The sequence below is a fragment of the Ochotona curzoniae genome, unplaced genomic scaffold, assembly GCF_017591425.1.
Source record: "Ochotona curzoniae isolate NIBS_2020 unplaced genomic scaffold, NIBS_Ocur_1.0 scaffold_3208, whole genome shotgun sequence".
Classification (NCBI taxonomy): Eukaryota; Metazoa; Chordata; class Mammalia; order Lagomorpha; family Ochotonidae; genus Ochotona; species Ochotona curzoniae.
In genome coordinates, this window is record NW_024467106.1 from 61,534,577 (window position 1) to 61,551,703 (window position 17,127).

Consider the following 17,127-nt stretch of genomic DNA (forward strand, 5'->3'; position numbering starts at 1 on the left):
ACACAAAAATTGATATTTAAAAATACTCTTTATAGGCATTTGTGGGCTCTGAAATATTTTGTGGAATAAATATGTTCCACTTTATTATTCCCCTGTAATCAATAAAACTGTGCTTAAGTATGTATTTTAGAATTTTTCCTGGAATTGGAATCCGAAAAGAATTATTGAGAAGAAAGGTTATTTTGAAAGCTCCCTATACATCCTGCCAAATTGCTTCACAAAACGTTTTGCATAGTCAAACTGCCTAGCAATGGATAAACATGTCATTTCCTCCCACTCTGCCTATGCGGACACTGCACCTGCTCACGGCCCTCTGGGTACTCCGTGTCTGTCTGTCCCTAGGCTGAGACACCATGAAGGATTGTGTTCTGCTGCTGCTCCTTGCTGCCTTGTGCTCTGCCAAGCCCTTCCGCAGCCCCTCTCACCTGGCCCTGAAAAACATGATGCTGAAGGACATGGAAGACAACGATGACGACGACGACGATGACAACTCTGTTTTTCCAACAAAAGAGACAGTCTATCCATTTTTCCCATTCGATCTGTTTCCAACGTGCCCATTTGGATGCCAGTGCTATTCACGCGTTGTGCACTGTTCTGACCTAGGTAGGAACATCAGCTAACTTTTTTTTTTCCTTTTTGAGAAACAATGATAGTTCTCACCAACTAAAAGGATAGGAAAAGTCTTCATTGATATTGCAAAAAAAAAAAAAATCTCAATAACAATAAAGCACTTCAAGATTTTAGATGGAGAGAAAATCGTAAGTACATCTAAGCTTATTTTTAAAATGCAGAAAATCTGAGGAAAACAATAGGGACGTTACATTTGGAACATTTCCTTCTCTTCTCAAACCAAAATGCTACATTTTCTTTTCTTTCAAAGAAAACAGGCTTTGCTACAGTTTCATTAGAGGAGGTTAGCAAGTTGAAATTGTACTTCTTGGTTAAAGTCCAGAATAACAAAAGTAATGCCTTTCAGAAAATGAATTAGAATACAGAGTTCATGAAATCTCTAGCCTAGACAGTCAAAAGATAATGCTCAATTTCTTTCAAATGACTTGCAATAGAGCTGCCTAGAAAAGAGGTAGTTTAAGGTCTCCTTGAAATTTTGAATTCCCCACTGAGTGCTGTATTTCTACTTCTTCAAAAGGAAGCACTGGAGGACAGCTCATATGTGCCATGGCAGCAGATGGCAGTGCCCATTCACTGCCAGTCCAGTTATTTCTAACAGAGGGACCACTGAGACCAGGTTCACTGCGGACGCTGAGGTCAGGGGCTGGCTCCCATGCAGAGGCCAATGGTGGCTGGCGACACTTCCAGAGTCTATTTCAACAGATGTGCACACCCCTCTTCCCTGACTGGATCACAAAGGGCTGGCAATTTGCCACTGTTCCTGCCTCAAGAAACAAGATGCTTTTTTTCCGGGCTTCATAGTCATCGGGGGAAGGTGGGAAGAATGGGTTTGTGCAAGTCCAAGTTTGTACAAGGAGGATTCTTTCGACAGAACCTCCAGCTTCCCTTCTTCATGACTTCCATTCATTTTTCTGACATTGGAATAACCTACTATATTTATAAAGATGGTAGAATCCATCTATTCTTACGGGCAAAACAGGACTTCCTCTGACAACTTACTCCCTGTGCTTTCCTCGTCCCATCTATAACTCAATTTCTTGAAACAGAAACATGGATATTTTCTTCTGCATACAATCTTAAAATGCAGAGGGAAGTACACAGGATTTATAGAACAGAAGGTTGACATTTAGGATATGTGGATATTCTGTTCCTCAGTTTGAGGTGATTAAATACATAACTGCCCTTTCAGGAGTGAGGATGCTCCTATCAAAAGAATGCCAGTATCTATAAAGTTCTTGCAAAAATACATTTTTTTTAATTCTTTCCAAAGAACTACCCAGGGGAAGGATAGTTTCCTATAGGGACGTGCTAATATAGAAAGTCAGCAGTGAGAATCTCAGCCTCCACTGCAATGTTCTTACCATTTTTTTAAATATTTATTTATTTTCATTACAAAGTCAGATATACAGAGAGGAGGAGACACAGAGAGGAAGATCTTCCGTCCGATGATTCACACCCCAAGGGAGTGCAACGGCTGGTACCGCGGCGATCTGAAGCCAGGAACCAGGATTTTTTTTTAAATATTTTTTTATTTTGAATTCTGAACCAATTTTTAAATATTTGCTTAATAAAATGCTGGGAAAAATCAAGAAGGCTGCATGTTCCTGATGCGCACCTGCTGTAGGGAGGCCCAACACAAAGATGAAACATGAAGTCCTATCTTCTCAGAAAAACAGAGGAAAGCTAGTGTTGCACTTGTAAGAGGATTGGTAAATAAAAGGAAGACCCTGTTCTTCCTTCAGTAGCAGCACTATGATCTGTAGAAGAATTTATAACTAGAGGAGTTGATTACTTAAAGAAGATGGGTAAAGTTTTTGATTATATACATGGAAATAATCCAATTCATCCATTTTGAATAATAAAATTTTTTTTAAAGATTTATTTATTTTTTATTACAAAGTCAGATCCGAAGCCAGGAACCAGGAACTCTTCCAGGTCTTCCACGTGGGTGCAAGATCCCAAGGATCTGGGCCATCCTCAACTGTTTTCCCAGGCCACAAGCAGGGAGCTGGATGGGAAGTGGGGCTGCTGGGATTAGAACCGGCACCCATATGGGATCCTGGCGCGTTCAAGGCAAGGACGTTAGCTGCTAGGCCATGCAGTCAGGCCCTTGAATAATAATTTTCTACATGGTACATGATTGAGAATGGGCTGACACTATGGCACAGTGGATTAGGTTGTCATTTGTGGTGAGGAGTGCTGGTTTGAGTCCCACCTGCTCTACTTCCAGTCCAGCTCCCTGCTAATAATGGGGGAAAGCAGTGGAAGATAGCTGCAGCACACATGTAGGAGACCTGGAAGAGGCTCCTGGCTTCAGCCTGGCCTCAACCTGGTCATTGTGGTCATCTGGGGAATCGATCAGTGGGTGGAAGATTTTTTTTTTCCTCTTTCTTTCTCTATAACTCAAGTAAATAAATTGTTTTAAAAACTATCAAGAACATGTATTTCAATTTCTTACTTTCGACAGCATAAAAATTAAAACCAGACTAAGATTCTCTAGCTAAAAGTACACAGCAGAGCTGTGCTCCAATCCTTACAGTACTGTACCTGGGTTACGTCTCTCGTGAGCAACTGTGAAGCCAGCCAGATCCAGGCAGCTGCCTTGTAAAAATAACTGAGTCACATGAAAAGATTTTGAGATCTCGATCCCCCTCAAAAACAATGACTTTCTTTTTAACCCACTGTGACTGAGAATTCAAAATAAAAAAAAGTTCCTTTCTAATATACTTGTGACTTTGTCCCAACACGATTTTCTAGCACATAACATGTTTGTTTATTTCTCAGGTTTGACTTCAGTCCCCAGCAACATTCCGTTTGATACTCGCCTAATTGACCTCCAAAATAATAAAATTAAGGAAATCAAAGAAAATGACTTCAAAGGACTCACTTCGCTCTATGTAAGAATACATGCTCAAATCTTTAAGTAATTATGTGTAATCTTTATCATTGCTAAAATGATTATTTATATTGTGTTACTATAAGATCTAACTGTGCGTATGTGAAGAATGACACAATCTCTAGTTAACAGGGATTTCTCGTCAATTAAAAATTACGGATTTGATTCAACCGATAATGTAATTCAGGTGGCATTTAAAGCTAACAACAGGCTGAAAAGACAATTAGATAAAGTTCATTAGTCCTTAAGGTAGTCTGCAACAATTCATTCAGGTGGTAGCAGTCACATGCATGAAAATGAAGAATATCTCTGCACTTACAGTCCCCAGCTCGTTGTGAGCAATCTGTAGACTCCACACAGAACACAGCTGATTGACCAACACACACGGACGGCTTCTGTCCTGGACTTCTAAGAACAAATCTTTCCTTACTATGCTTACTAATGCCATCCCAACATTTTTAATGCTTCAGAGGGTATTATTTCCTGCTTAACAGTTGAGTCTTCCAGATGCCAGCAAGCAAAGTTTCTGACTTAACTGGAGGCTGACTGTGGGGGCATGTGTTCCTTCAGCACCACTCCTCCCTCCCTGGGTCTGGTTGGCATTTACAGAGTGGTTCTACTCTGCACTGTCCTGGAGACAGGGAGACCTCTACCAGGCTGTCTCCCCCAAGCTGGAGAAAACAAACACACAGTCTGTCAACTCAGCTAAGTCAGCCCACTAGGCCTTGCGAGCCTGCTGTGTCTATCCTCCTCCTTAGAGGTGTGAGGTTGCAATCTCTCCATCATCCTTGGGCTGAGACCATGCATTTGGATCACACACAGTTCGGCTTCGGGAAAGTTCCATAGGTAGCACAACTTCCACTTGCATGTTTAAAAAGTAGAACTTAAAGGCATACATTTAGAATAGGCTTCATTTAAATATTAAGTCAGTCAGAAAAACCATAACAGATTTCACCCAACCCATTCCTGTGATTTCAAAGCACAGAGATTTTAGAGAACAGCAAAGTCATTATTTTAGCAGAAACTGGAAATGAGCCTAGAAATGTCTCTACCCCTTCTTGACCCCTTAGTAACCAGAGTAATAACTCATGTCCCAGTTAACACCAGAGCCATGATACGTCTAGTACATCTTAGTGCTCTAGGGACAGGTCAAAGGGGCTCCTATAGGCAGCAGAAGTAAGACTCTAAAAGGTATCAGTAGCTTTCCCAGGCTTGATTTAATTTTTATGATTGATTTATTTGAAATGTAGAGCAAAACGGAGTGGAAGAGAGAGGGGAAAGATAAATTGACTTTCCATCTGCCTGCTCATCTCCTAAATGGTTGCAACAGCCAGGACTGGGCCAAGCTGAAGCCAAGAGCTGGAACTCCTTTCAGGTCTCCTCTGTAGGTGACAGGGCCCAAGTACTTCGGACATATTCCTTCATCCTTGCCAAATGCATTAGTAAGAAGCTGGAAGCAATTAGGACCTAAATTAGTACTGCGAGAGGGAATGACAATGCCACAAGTGGGGGCTTAATGTATTGTGCCAAAATGGTGGCCCCCTTACTGGTTTTCTTCTAGTCAACACTTATACAACACTGTGTTTAAAGTCAGATAGCCCTGAGTCTTCTGCTCCGCTAAGAGCTTACCCTTGGGAAGAGGCCACACTTTCCTCAGATGTTAAGAGGGGTGACAAAAGCCTGGAACTGAAAGAACTGAACACTGAACACATGGTAAGTTTTTTAGCAAAGATAGGGTCTAACTAATAACCCTGGCAGTATTACTGCCAGGCTGGCATAAGGTTCACAACCTAGCAGCTTTAGCCAATGTACTAATGCCAAGAGCTTAAGAATATTCTTTTTTAAATGTACTTTTTGAGAAGCATAGAAAACTCAAGAGCTGCTATCTACTGGTTCATTCTTCAATGCTCACAAAGGCTGGGACCCAGGCAGCCAGTTATTTGTGCCATCTCTACCACTTTCTAAGGTGTACATCATCAGTGAGCTGGAACCAGAAGTAGAACTGGAATCAAATCCAAATGCAAGCATATTAACTGCTATCTTCAATGCTAGGCAAAAGACCCATCCCCAAAAGTGGTTTTTAAACATTATTCATTTACTTGAAAGGTGAGTAACAGAGACAGGAAGATCTTCCATTTATTAGTTCCATTTGCCCAAATGACTGCAATAATCATGTCCAGGCCAGGTCAAAGCTGGAATCCAGGAACGCCATCATGGTTTCTTCCATGGGTAACTGGGGCTGGAGCGCCTGGGCCTAACACTGCCCTTTCAAGCATATCAGCAGGGAGCAGCTGATGATGGAATGCTGGCACTTCAAGCAGCGGCTCAATGTGTAGCACTGCCAATGCTGTTACCCCGGCCCCCCACCCCAACACTTTCATGACTTGCCTTATGCTTGCACTCTGGAGATACTTATAAACCATTGCTTTAAGATGATATCACCTTGTCAGACAATTTAAGAGGATTAAAAACTTTCAGACATTTCCCAATTCTCCATGCTTGTTCCTATTCAGGCTCCTACAGACAACAATAGTATAGAACGGGTAAAGTCCCAGAGCACATGCAGAGCTGTGTTCTGGATCTCATGATGGCAACTTTGGGAATCTCCTGTAAAAACCCACAGAGTGCACAGCCAGCTGCCTGCTTAAATTTATCTCCTGAGGTCAAGGAGCATTCACCAGTTCCTTTGTGATCCACCAGTCCATTTGGCATAGTAACAACAGAAAGTCTACAAACAGTGGAAATGTCCCTACAGCCTCAGTCTGTGCAGAATTCGATTGATCTAGATTAGGAGAGGGGAAATGAGGCACTGTAGCTGCTAAATCACTTGCCATCGTCCATGGTTAACACTGAGAATTATTTCTACAAAAGCAGGTTTAATGGAAAATGGACAGAATTCTGTGCATTTTGCAGTGATAAGTTATTAGGGTGTCCAATGTGTCCCAGTTTGTTCAGGACTTTGTAGTGACAACAGACTGGGTCCTGGGTCACTAAGTGTGATATGTTGAAAGACACTTGGATGAGACAGTGTAGTTGTCCAGAGGAGCTCTTTGCTCCTAAGTTGGCTTTCTTCTGACTGGTGCTGCCCCGAGAAGCACTTATGGAGAGAAGGGTACAGGTGTTTCTCAGGATCCATTACGTATGATCTGCCTCAGAACTGAAAATGGGCAGAATGCTGGGAGACCCATTTCGTAGGCAGGCCTCTATTCTGGGTGAAATGGAAAACACTCATATGCTTTTAGGAAGGCAGGTTTCCAAAACAGATTCTAAAAAAATATAAGCACATACTTAGTGTGCACTAAACATCATCTGTAAACAGATTTTAAGATAAGACCTAGATATTATGGTTGATTATTTCCATGAATGGCTGGGTCCAGGTTGAAGCCTCAACTATGCAAACATATAACCTACCCAAGGATAAGAACATGAGTGTGCATATGAAGGCAAGTGTGTATATACCTCAAAGGCACAGCATCAGTCACCAAACCTGGGAATCATTACAACTCAGCAGGAAATATTTGCTTATAAACTTAATTTTAGAAATTTTTCATGTAGCTGATGAAGCACAAAAAGACATTAATCGCATTGATTTCCGTGATTGAATAGCCCTGGTAGAATTCCAGTAAACCAAATCTACTTCTTAATGTTGTTGATCTTCTTATGCTTTATCTAGGCTTTGATTCTGAACAACAACAAGCTCACAAAGATTCATCCAAAAACCTTTCTAACCACAAAAAAGTTGCGAAGGCTCTATTTGTCCCACAATCAACTAAATGAAATACCACTTAATCTTCCCAAATCACTAGCAGAACTCAGAATTCATGATAACAAAGTTAAGAAAATACAAAAGGACACATTTAAAGGAATGAATGCTTTACATGTTTTGGGTAAGTTTTCCATATGAACGGGGCATCTTGATATCATAATCAACACGCTGAGGCAGAACACTTCAACCATGAACTTAAAAATCTGATCGCCTTGACCTAGCTGAATCATCTATTAACCAATTAAAATACTAAAATACTTTATAGCACTAAAAACGCAATTTCGTAATTTTCTAAGAAATCGCCTTTGATACATCTGATGCTGTTTCTGTTTCCTGACTGGACTTCAATAGAATCCACACCATTCGTGCAGTGTTTTAATGCACTGTAAAAACTACTCAGATATATAAAATTAATTTATACACTATTTGGAACTTAACCCTTTTTTTTACTCATATTTGAATTTCACTCTATTTTCTTTTTGACTTCCCGGACACGGTCATACTATCTTGTAGTATCATCCACTCAAAAAATCGCCAACCAGGATTTTATTTATCCACTCACCAGTCTCCTACTGGCATCTTGTCACTTTTTTTTGTTGTTGTTGCTAAAATAGCTTCTGACTGTTCTATGTATGTATACTGGAAACCCAAAAAAATTGTTTAAATGTTTATGATTTGACTAACTAACCCATGTTCTCTCCCAACAGAAATGAGTGCAAACCCTCTTGATAACAATGGCATAGAGCCAGGGGCATTTGAAGGGGTGACGGTGTTCCACATCAGAATTGCAGAAGCAAAGCTAACCTCGATTCCTAAAGGTTTGTATTCATGTAAGACATTCTGATGACTATTACATGTCATGCTGTAAACTGTGCGGTGTACACAGTCAACCCAACACTGCAATTGGAAGCCTGTATGGGTGCAGCACATCTGGTAGGTGCAATCTAAAATTTAACACTTTCTCACCCATTCGAGGCTTTCTGCTTCTTTACCCAGTCAAACCATAACATCACCTGTGCCCACAAGAATAAGCATGAGGAAGCAGTGAACTTCTTAGTTTCCTTCTCCTGTGCTGACATCTGCTCCTCTATGTCTACACTAGAGGCTGAGAAAGCTGCCTGGGCTACACAGCCTTGTACGCAGCTGTGCTGAAGGTCCAGGCAGCGCCTGCTAGGCTAGCCTGGCACAGTGGGCAAGAGCTCTGTCTGCAGCTCTGTGCCAACACCACTCGCAGACAGCATCTGACACACAAAAGTTTCCCTTGTAACACTGTAACAACAGCAGCCCCGCTTTTATTCTCATGTTTCAGGGGTTCTGAGGCTGGTACCTCCAAGTAAAATATTCATACTTGCTGGATGATATCTCGCTGGACAGAATGCCTTTTGCAAAACTACAAAGTCTTGCTTTCCTTGTCTCAGATGAGATTGCTTAAATTTGCTCTCCCTCTTCCCTTCTCCCTCCATGCCCCTGCGACAAACAACATTAATTTCATTTTCAAACAGTTCTTTCAGAATCCACCAGTAAAACCATCAACTTTATAACTCCTCTCTACTCATCTGAATCAGAGATTAACAAAACAAATAAATACACAGCATTGTGGCATTAACAGGTAAAGCCACTGCCTGTGACACCAGCACCCCAAATGGACACTGGTTTGAGACCTGGCTGCTCCACTTCTCACCCAGTTCCCTGCGGATGGCCTGGAAAAAGCAGCAGAGCATGGTCCAAGTGCTTGGGCCACTGATACACACTAGGGAGATAAACGTGAAGCTCCTGGTTCCTGGCTTCAGTCTGGTTCAACTCTGGCTGCTGTAGCTTCTGGAGATGTGATCCTCTGGATGGAAGAAATCTCTACCCATCTCTCCTTTTCTATGTAACTCTTTCTTCTTTTTAAAAGTTTATTCATTTTTACTTGAAAGGTAGTTTTCACTCCCCAGACGATTTCAGCAGCCAGGAGGGCCAGGCTGAAGCCAGGAGCTTGGAGCTCAGTCTGGGTTTCTTGTGGGTGACTGGGCTACCACTGCTACCTTTTAGTTAGTTTAGCTGCTCCATGCTAATCAAGAAGCAGAGAATTCCAGTTTGGGATGCAGGCATCTTAACTGCCGTCGCAACTGCCTACCCAAAGGTTCCTGCTTCTAGAAACAGTCCCCTCAAGTTCTTCTAGTCTTCTTCCAGGAATTTTTTTCTTTTCTCTGATTTTCTAGAACCCACTTTGTGATAAGCTGGTATCCAGCTTCACCTGCCTTTATCAGGATTGTTTGTACATGTGATGATATGCTCAGGTAGCATTTCCAACCTCCGAGGACACAGCTTAGTCTACCATAATTAAGCTCAATTCAGAATTCAGAGAGGACACACCTTGGTTTCCATCATTAAGATCAATTGAGGATTTAAACCAGCAGAAATCTGTTTGTTTACTTATAAAATTCAAAATAGATTCTGGGATCAAAATAAATTCAACTCTGAAGACAATGACTATTCACAGGATATTTTAATTTCTTCATCAGTCTTAAAAACTAATATGGGATGAAAACGCTTCAGTAAGAGTTAAGAAAGCAAGCCCTTTCCACTAGCGACCTAGAGCTGCTGGTTGCAAACACCAGCTTGTACACAGGACCAAGGGACTGAGATTGACCCGATACTCTGTTCAGTCCTTTCCAGCCTCAGTTCACCTAGTGAGGGACAGCGTCAGAATATGTCAGTGTGAGAAGGGATATTCACAGGGCATCCAGCAGCTGCCAGAGCACTGAAGATGTGGCTCTTAACATATATAAAAACTATTAAAGATGGAAAGAATAATGCAAATTGAATTATTAATACAATAAAGGTCCATATGTATATTTTTATGCTTTTTTATAAAACTTAACTGATCACCTCTGGGCACTGTCACAATTCCTTATTTGAAAGAATAAAGCTTTTTTATTGCCTCTTATATAAAAACTGCATTACAAAAGAACTAAATAATGGATGAAGAAATCTTCTTTAGCAATCCCAGCTAATAAAATAATTTAGAATGAAAAAGGAAAGGCAGTATTTTGAATGGAATGAAACTAGTGATCACGGATGCTAAAATGAACAGGTAAGAAGTAAGCCAGCGCAGTTAAATCACATGCCTCCATATCCAATGAAATAGGACATCGAAGATCCTGGTAAATAGTATCACAGAATGAACTAAGTCCATAAACTGATGTCATAAGTCAATTAAAAACTGAAACACATCAGAAAAAAAAAAGGAGACGTATACTGTAGAAAAACAGAGTTTGAGATAAGAATAAAATGTATTATATTAATTTTATTTGGATCCCAGACTTGAGTAAGTTAGCTTTAAAAGGATACATCTGACACATCTGAATATATAAGCTATGATAACTGACCTGGTCTTCTATTTAAAACAAACAAACAAACAAACAAAGAAGACCTTATCTATTAGACATTAAGAGCTTAGTGGTAAAATTACACTATTCATGGGATTTAGCTTCAAAAACTCTGACCAAAAAAAAAAAAAAGTGACCAAACAAAAATATAGGTAAGTTATTCAATAAATAAATGACTAATGGAGTTGATGAAACAAGACTGGAAAAATTATGTTTAACTGCTGGAGCTGGGCAACAGCACTGTGGCATGTAACATCAGTTCCTATTTTTGTGAATAGTTTAAATTTTCCACAACAAAACGTCAAGTTGCCTAAATTCACAATCTCAAGCGTGAGAAGTAAACTGGCAATGGGGTTTGTTCTCACTTGTGCTAACACGTTTTTCTTTCTTTATTAGATCTGCCATCAACTTTATTGGAGCTCCATTTAGACTACAATAAAATTTCAACTGTGGAACTTGAAGATTTTAAACGCTACAAAGAACTGCAAAGGTAAACATTCTGCAAAACCTGAGATGTTAATCTTAGTCTTCTGATAAAGGCAGAGATTGCCACTGCTGCCCTTGGGCACGACAGCACTTTTGCTTTTACCTGTCCCTGGCATGAAGCCACCATATAAGAGAGGAAGAAGGCAATTTCCAAGTCTCCCTTTGGTTCATTGTAGCAGAGAGAACTTTTGCCAGTAGCTATTTAACTTACACATTGAAGTAGACGATTAAATAAAGTCAGGAAATACTTCCCTTTCTTTGGGCATACACAAAAGCAAGGTAGGCACGTATTCACACTAGGTTCTGTGGTGTTTTAAGCTAACTCTGTCAAGCTTAACTGTATAATGAACGATCCATTTTGTATCTTTTCTAGGCTGGGCCTAGGAAATAACAGAATCTCGGACATCGAAAATGGAAGCTTTGCTAATATACCACGTGTCAGGGAAATACACTTGGAAAAAAATAAACTAAAGAAAATTCCTTCAGGATTACAAGAGTTGAAATATCTCCAGGTAAAACTTCCTGTGTTTAATAGCCATTAACGCTTTGTTTTTCATAAGGTACATTAGCATTTCTCCAGCAAAGATGAAGCAAGCAGCAGGATCATGCAGCACAGTAACTCTCCAGGCCCACATCCATCTGCAGTTTCTGTCATAGAGACTATTTATTTAGATCAGTGTGCAGATACTGGCTCAGCTGGTGTCAGATTTCTGGGGTTGAGGTGGTGCAAGAGCCAGGACTGGGCAAGAGCCTTTTTTTTGTTGTTGTCCTACAAACATCTCACAAGGCACAGCAGAAGATTAAGATTTTTGGAATGCAAAGTGACCCAAAGTCATGATCATGAGTTCATACTTTATCATAAGTCCTTTCCCTCAAATACAGCAACCGTTAAGTCACTATGATGAGACAATGCTTTACATATGATTTTAGAGTTTACACAAAATTTGTCATTTATGAGAATTTATACTGAATATCATTTCACCTCAATCCATTTTGCTCATATGCTTTCCTTGTTGTGAAACATCTTCCCGCCTTCTAAGAAGCAAAACACTACTGGGTGCAAATACTTCAAGATTCCCTTCATGCACACTGCACTCACTGCCCACTGCAGTCCTCTGGGTCACTTTCATGGGACGGAGGTGTCATGGGCACGTGTGCATCTCAAGGCTCACTCACTGCTTTGACTTTCCTGAGCATGATGGCTTGTGGATGTTGAGTCTGCTAATCCAGGCAGACCACCCTGCCCTCGCTTCTCCACAGCTCAGACCCCTGCCAACTCTCTTTCTGCATTTTTTAAATGAAGAGTTATAAACAAGCTGAAGAACATGGGCCACAAGTGTGCAATTCAATGAATGTTAAGAAAGGAAACACGGCCATGTCTGGCCCAGTGACTTCCCAGTGAGGTCAATGCTAGGGTCAACTATATTTTGCTGTGATACTTAGTCATGGAAATGTAGCAGAACTACATGTCACGAAGTCCCTAGGACTAATAATGGCAAGGGAGGGGGGATGGAGGGAAGACACTAAACTTAAAACATCTTGGCAATACATGGAGTTGTAATGATTGGGCAGAATCTGGACCTAACAGGGCTGACAACCCAGTTTTGTCAATAAGATTTTTAGTTTTTAATTTGCTGAAATGCTTTTACTTCTCAGAAATCTCACCATGAAAAAAAAAATCTATAACACTGTGATTTGTCTATTGGTGCAAACGAAACATTCAACTATTGATGCTGTATTACAAATGTGTGTTTAAGATCTTGGCAAATCTTTCTACAAAATAACTAAAAAATACAGTTCTACAGTTCCTTGCCTTAATCACAAAAAAAATGCTAGTTTACTATTATTTTACATTCATATTGCCAGCCTAGGTTTTGGAGCTTTAATTTCATTCTGCTCATTTATAAAACTTTCTGAATGCATTATCATAAATGTGGTACAGAAATAACTGTGTATAGATGTGGGAGAGGGGAAGGGAGGAGCTGCAGGGGAGAGAGAGACTGGAAGAGAAAAGTGGTCTGACAAGGGAGCATGCTTTGGACCTAACTTCCTCACTTCCATAACATTTTCTTGTTTTTTGAGGCAAGTCTGAGTCATCATAACAGAATTTTATTTGCATAAATGAACACATAGATTTAAAAAATATACTCAAATCAATATCAAATAGATGAATGAACCCGAAAACAAATGTTGCCTATAAAGAGCAACTTCATTTCACACTGACGGGAAACTTTAATCCATTCTTTTTTTCCCCTACTACAACAGGTAATCTTCCTTAATTCTAATTCAATCACTAAAGTGGGAGTGAATGACTTCTGTCCAACAGTGCCAAAGATGAAGAAATCTTTGTACAGTGCAATCAGCTTATCCAACAATCCGGTAAATCCCAGGGAAATACAACCTGCAACATTTCGTTGTGTCTTGAACCGAATGAGTGTTCAGCTTGGAAACTTCAGAAAGTAATAATTATTCATGTCCATTCAGCACAAAATTCAAAACCTACATTTTGAATACTTGAACTCTATTAATAATTGTGGTATTTTATACACAAGCTAAAGTCTGTTCCAAGTGGCAAGTCCACTGATGTGTTATGACAAAAAATTTCAACAAAATTTTGCCAAATCATTGATAACATAAGGGTGAAGAGAAACAAGTATTTACTACAGTTTCTTCTTACATACAAGCGATTTTGCGTAAATCTTTTGTCTTGAACATTCCTTTCTCAGTAGGAAAAAGAGGACATTCAGTATTTAACTCTTTTTATCATGTGCATTTTTACACTTGATGTAAGCCAAAAAGGCCGAGAAGTAATATTACGTGCATTTTTAAAAGAATTGTACTGTAAATGGAATGCCTGACTTAGCAACATTTGTGCTTTTTCATTTACTGCTAGAAAAAAAAAATGGACATGGACCGTTATTTGAAGAGTACATCATGCTAGTCTTACTATTCTTTAATAACTTTAGTACTGTAATATTTCTGATAATGTTAATTATGGTTTGATATAATCACATTGAAATTCTCATGTCTTTAGAGCCTTGTTAAAGCTAACTTCTTATAATAAAATCTACAGTATATGCTCAGTACCAACTGAACAGATGCTATTCATTACAAACTAATTTTTAGGCTATGATTTTCTTTTTTAATTATGTTTACCTAGCTATAAAACCCCTGTAAAAATGTGTAGTGGATGTTTATATAAAGAATTTAACTCTTATTTTAAATTTTCAGTTATTATAAGCTTTTAACAGCATGTCAATTGTTAAAATTATATAACATTTTCACCTCAACTCTAAGCAATATTGTCAGGATATCCCTGGATGACTTTCTTGGAAGACAAAATCAATTCCAAACCGAAGTGTATCCTATATATGCATAGAAAAGGTAATTTTGAAAACCACATGATTAGGACAGCATCTTATAAAACAGGAAAGTCTGAAATAAGTAAAATTAGAAAATAAAGAGATTACAAAAATTGGTTTAAAGTATTTGTGCTTTGATTTTTTCTTTTTCCGCCGTAACAGCCTAATCTACTCCTCTGAAAACCTTTATAGCATTTTGAGAAAAGTATTAACATCTATTCTATTATTTTTTTAGGATTTATTTATTTTTATTACAAAGTCAGATATACAGAGAGGAGGCGAGACAGAGAGGAAGGTCTTCCATCTGATGATTCACTCCCCAAGTGAGTGCAATGGCCGGTGCTGTGCTGATCTGGAGCCAGGAGCTGAAACTTCCTCCAGGTCTCGCATGCGGGAGCAGGGTCCCAAGGCCTTGGGCCGTCCTTGACTGTCTGCCCAGGCCCCAAACAGGGAGCTGGATGGGAAGTGGAGCTGCTGGAATTAGAACCGGTGCCCACATGGGATCCCAGCATGTTCAAGGTGAGGACTTCAGCTGCTAGGCCACAGTGTCAGGCCCAACATCTATTCTTAATAACAGTACATCATTCCTGTGCTATGACAAACACCTTTAAGTTAAAATACCTGAAGAAACATATTTTAAATAATTTGGTGTGCGTGTGTAGGGGGGTGGGGGACAGTGTTACAGATATGTCAGCAGATAGAGGAATGGAATATCAAATCTCATTCTTTAGGCCAGTGTCATGTAACTACTTACTATTACATTGAGTTATTTGGGTCAGATACTTCTTGTGATAAGGCTAGGAATTATCCTAGTGTTTATTTGCCACCCCCCTAGTCTCCAGTTGCTAGATGTCACTTATACTGGCAATTGGCCTGCCAGCTTTGTCAATCAGCAGGTCTCAAGATGTACCTAGCAGAGAAGCTGGAGGTAGGATTTCAGCTGCTTCAGAACAAGTACTTTAGAGGAAATTAACTCCCAAAAGGACAGAAGTATGAAAACTAATTGTGCAGGGAAAATTACAGTGTGATTAAAATAATGACCGTACTACCAGGAATGACAAACAGCAAGAGCCCAGGAATTAGGAACAAGTTGGAAATCTTGTTTCATTTACAACCTGGCCCAGTGACCACTCTGGCTCCTGCTTCCACTTCTGTACTAGACAGAGGGGGCAATTCTGATTTGTGATGCTGCTCCCAGGAATCCATGATGGAAGTACATGAGCCCTAGAGGTGCTTGAATAGAAGCAACTATCATACCAGACAACTACTGGCTGATGAGAAAAATAAACAATTAGTAAGTCCTTAAAAATAAAACAGCAGGGCCTGGCGCGGTGGCGCAAGTGGTTAAGTCCTCACCTCGCACGCCCGGGATCCCATATGGGCGCCGGTTCTAATCCCGGCAGCCCCACTTCCCATCCAGCTCCCTGCCTGTGGCAGGGAAAAGCAGTTGAGGACAGCCTGAAGCTTTGGGACCCTGCACCCGCATGGGAGACCCGGAAGAGGCTCCTGGCTTCAGCCTGGTTCAGCTCCGGCCATTGCGCTCACTTGGGGAGTGAATCATCGGATGGAAGATCTTCCTCCCTGTCTCTCCTCTCTGTATATCCGCCTTTCCAATAAAAAAATAATAAAAATAAATCTTAAAAAAAAAACCAGCAGCAATAACTCTAAAATTACAATATTCTGAAGTTCCAAATGTTTTAATAAAATATATGGTCCCACCATTTAAAAAGAAAATTTGCTTTGATGGCACTTACAAGGACATATGCACATGGGAAAATTCAGTTCTTAAAGTAACTAAAGTGAGGTTAATGCTAAGGTTAGACTTGTATAAACAAACGCGTTAAGATATAAATAGTGGCGCTTCAAGACACATTATAAGCAAGAAAGACAAAAGTTTCAAATCCAAGACATGAGCCCTGAAATCCCTGCAGCTAATGTTTGTGCTTTGCATTCCACAGCTGCAAGCCATTTCTGGGTAAAAGTTTGAAAAGACAAATCGCTAACACAAACCATAAACAACCAAACACAAAATTAAAGTTTTCAGCCCCACACTTATTTTATGGTAAATAATGAAAAAATTCATTTGAAATACATGAAGGAGGAAAACAAATTTACTTTCTGGATTTGGCCTTTTTTTTCAATTACACACATTTTAAATCACCAGCAGCCTCCATTATTGTGAAGACTTTAATTACCGATTCAAGTTCTGTCCATGTTATAGCTCTATTGAGATTATTCAATTTTGGTGGATTGTATGTGTTCAAATTCTATCCATCTCTTCTAGGACTTGGGATTTGTTGGCATACAGTTGCTTGTAATAGTTCCTAATAATTCTCTTTGTCTGAGGTATCTGTTGTTATGTTTCCTTTCTTGTCTCTGATGCTGTTGATGCGTATCTTCCCCCCCTTTTTTTTTGATTAATTGAGTTAGTGGGGAGTCTATTTTGTTAATTTTTCTCAAAGAACCAGCTCTTTGATTCATTGATCTTGTGTATCGTGCTTTTGGTCTCTATTTGGTTTATTTCTTCCATTACTTTGGGTATTTATTTTTTACTGCTAATTTGGGGATTGCTTTGTTGTTCTAGCTCCTTCAACTGTAAGGTTAACTCATTTA

The 17,127-nt window shown here is 39.8% G+C and overlaps 2 protein-coding genes across 2 annotated transcripts in view; one reads left to right on the forward strand and one right to left on the reverse strand.

Annotated features, from left to right (window-relative positions):
• The window catches only part of LOC121145000 (centromere protein P), a 221,490-nt gene that overhangs the window by 100,842 nt on the left and 103,521 nt on the right, over positions 1–17,127 (reverse strand). The window lies entirely within an intron of this gene.
• Positions 325–14,631, forward strand: ASPN (asporin). The gene is made up of 7 exons (XM_040962780.1): positions 325–603; positions 3,415–3,527; positions 7,200–7,413; positions 8,000–8,110; positions 11,063–11,156; positions 11,526–11,664; positions 13,418–14,631. The coding sequence occupies exons 1-7, from the start codon at positions 354–356 to the stop codon at positions 13,613–13,615; spliced, it is 1,119 nt and encodes a 372-aa protein (XP_040818714.1). The 5' UTR covers positions 325–353; the 3' UTR covers positions 13,616–14,631.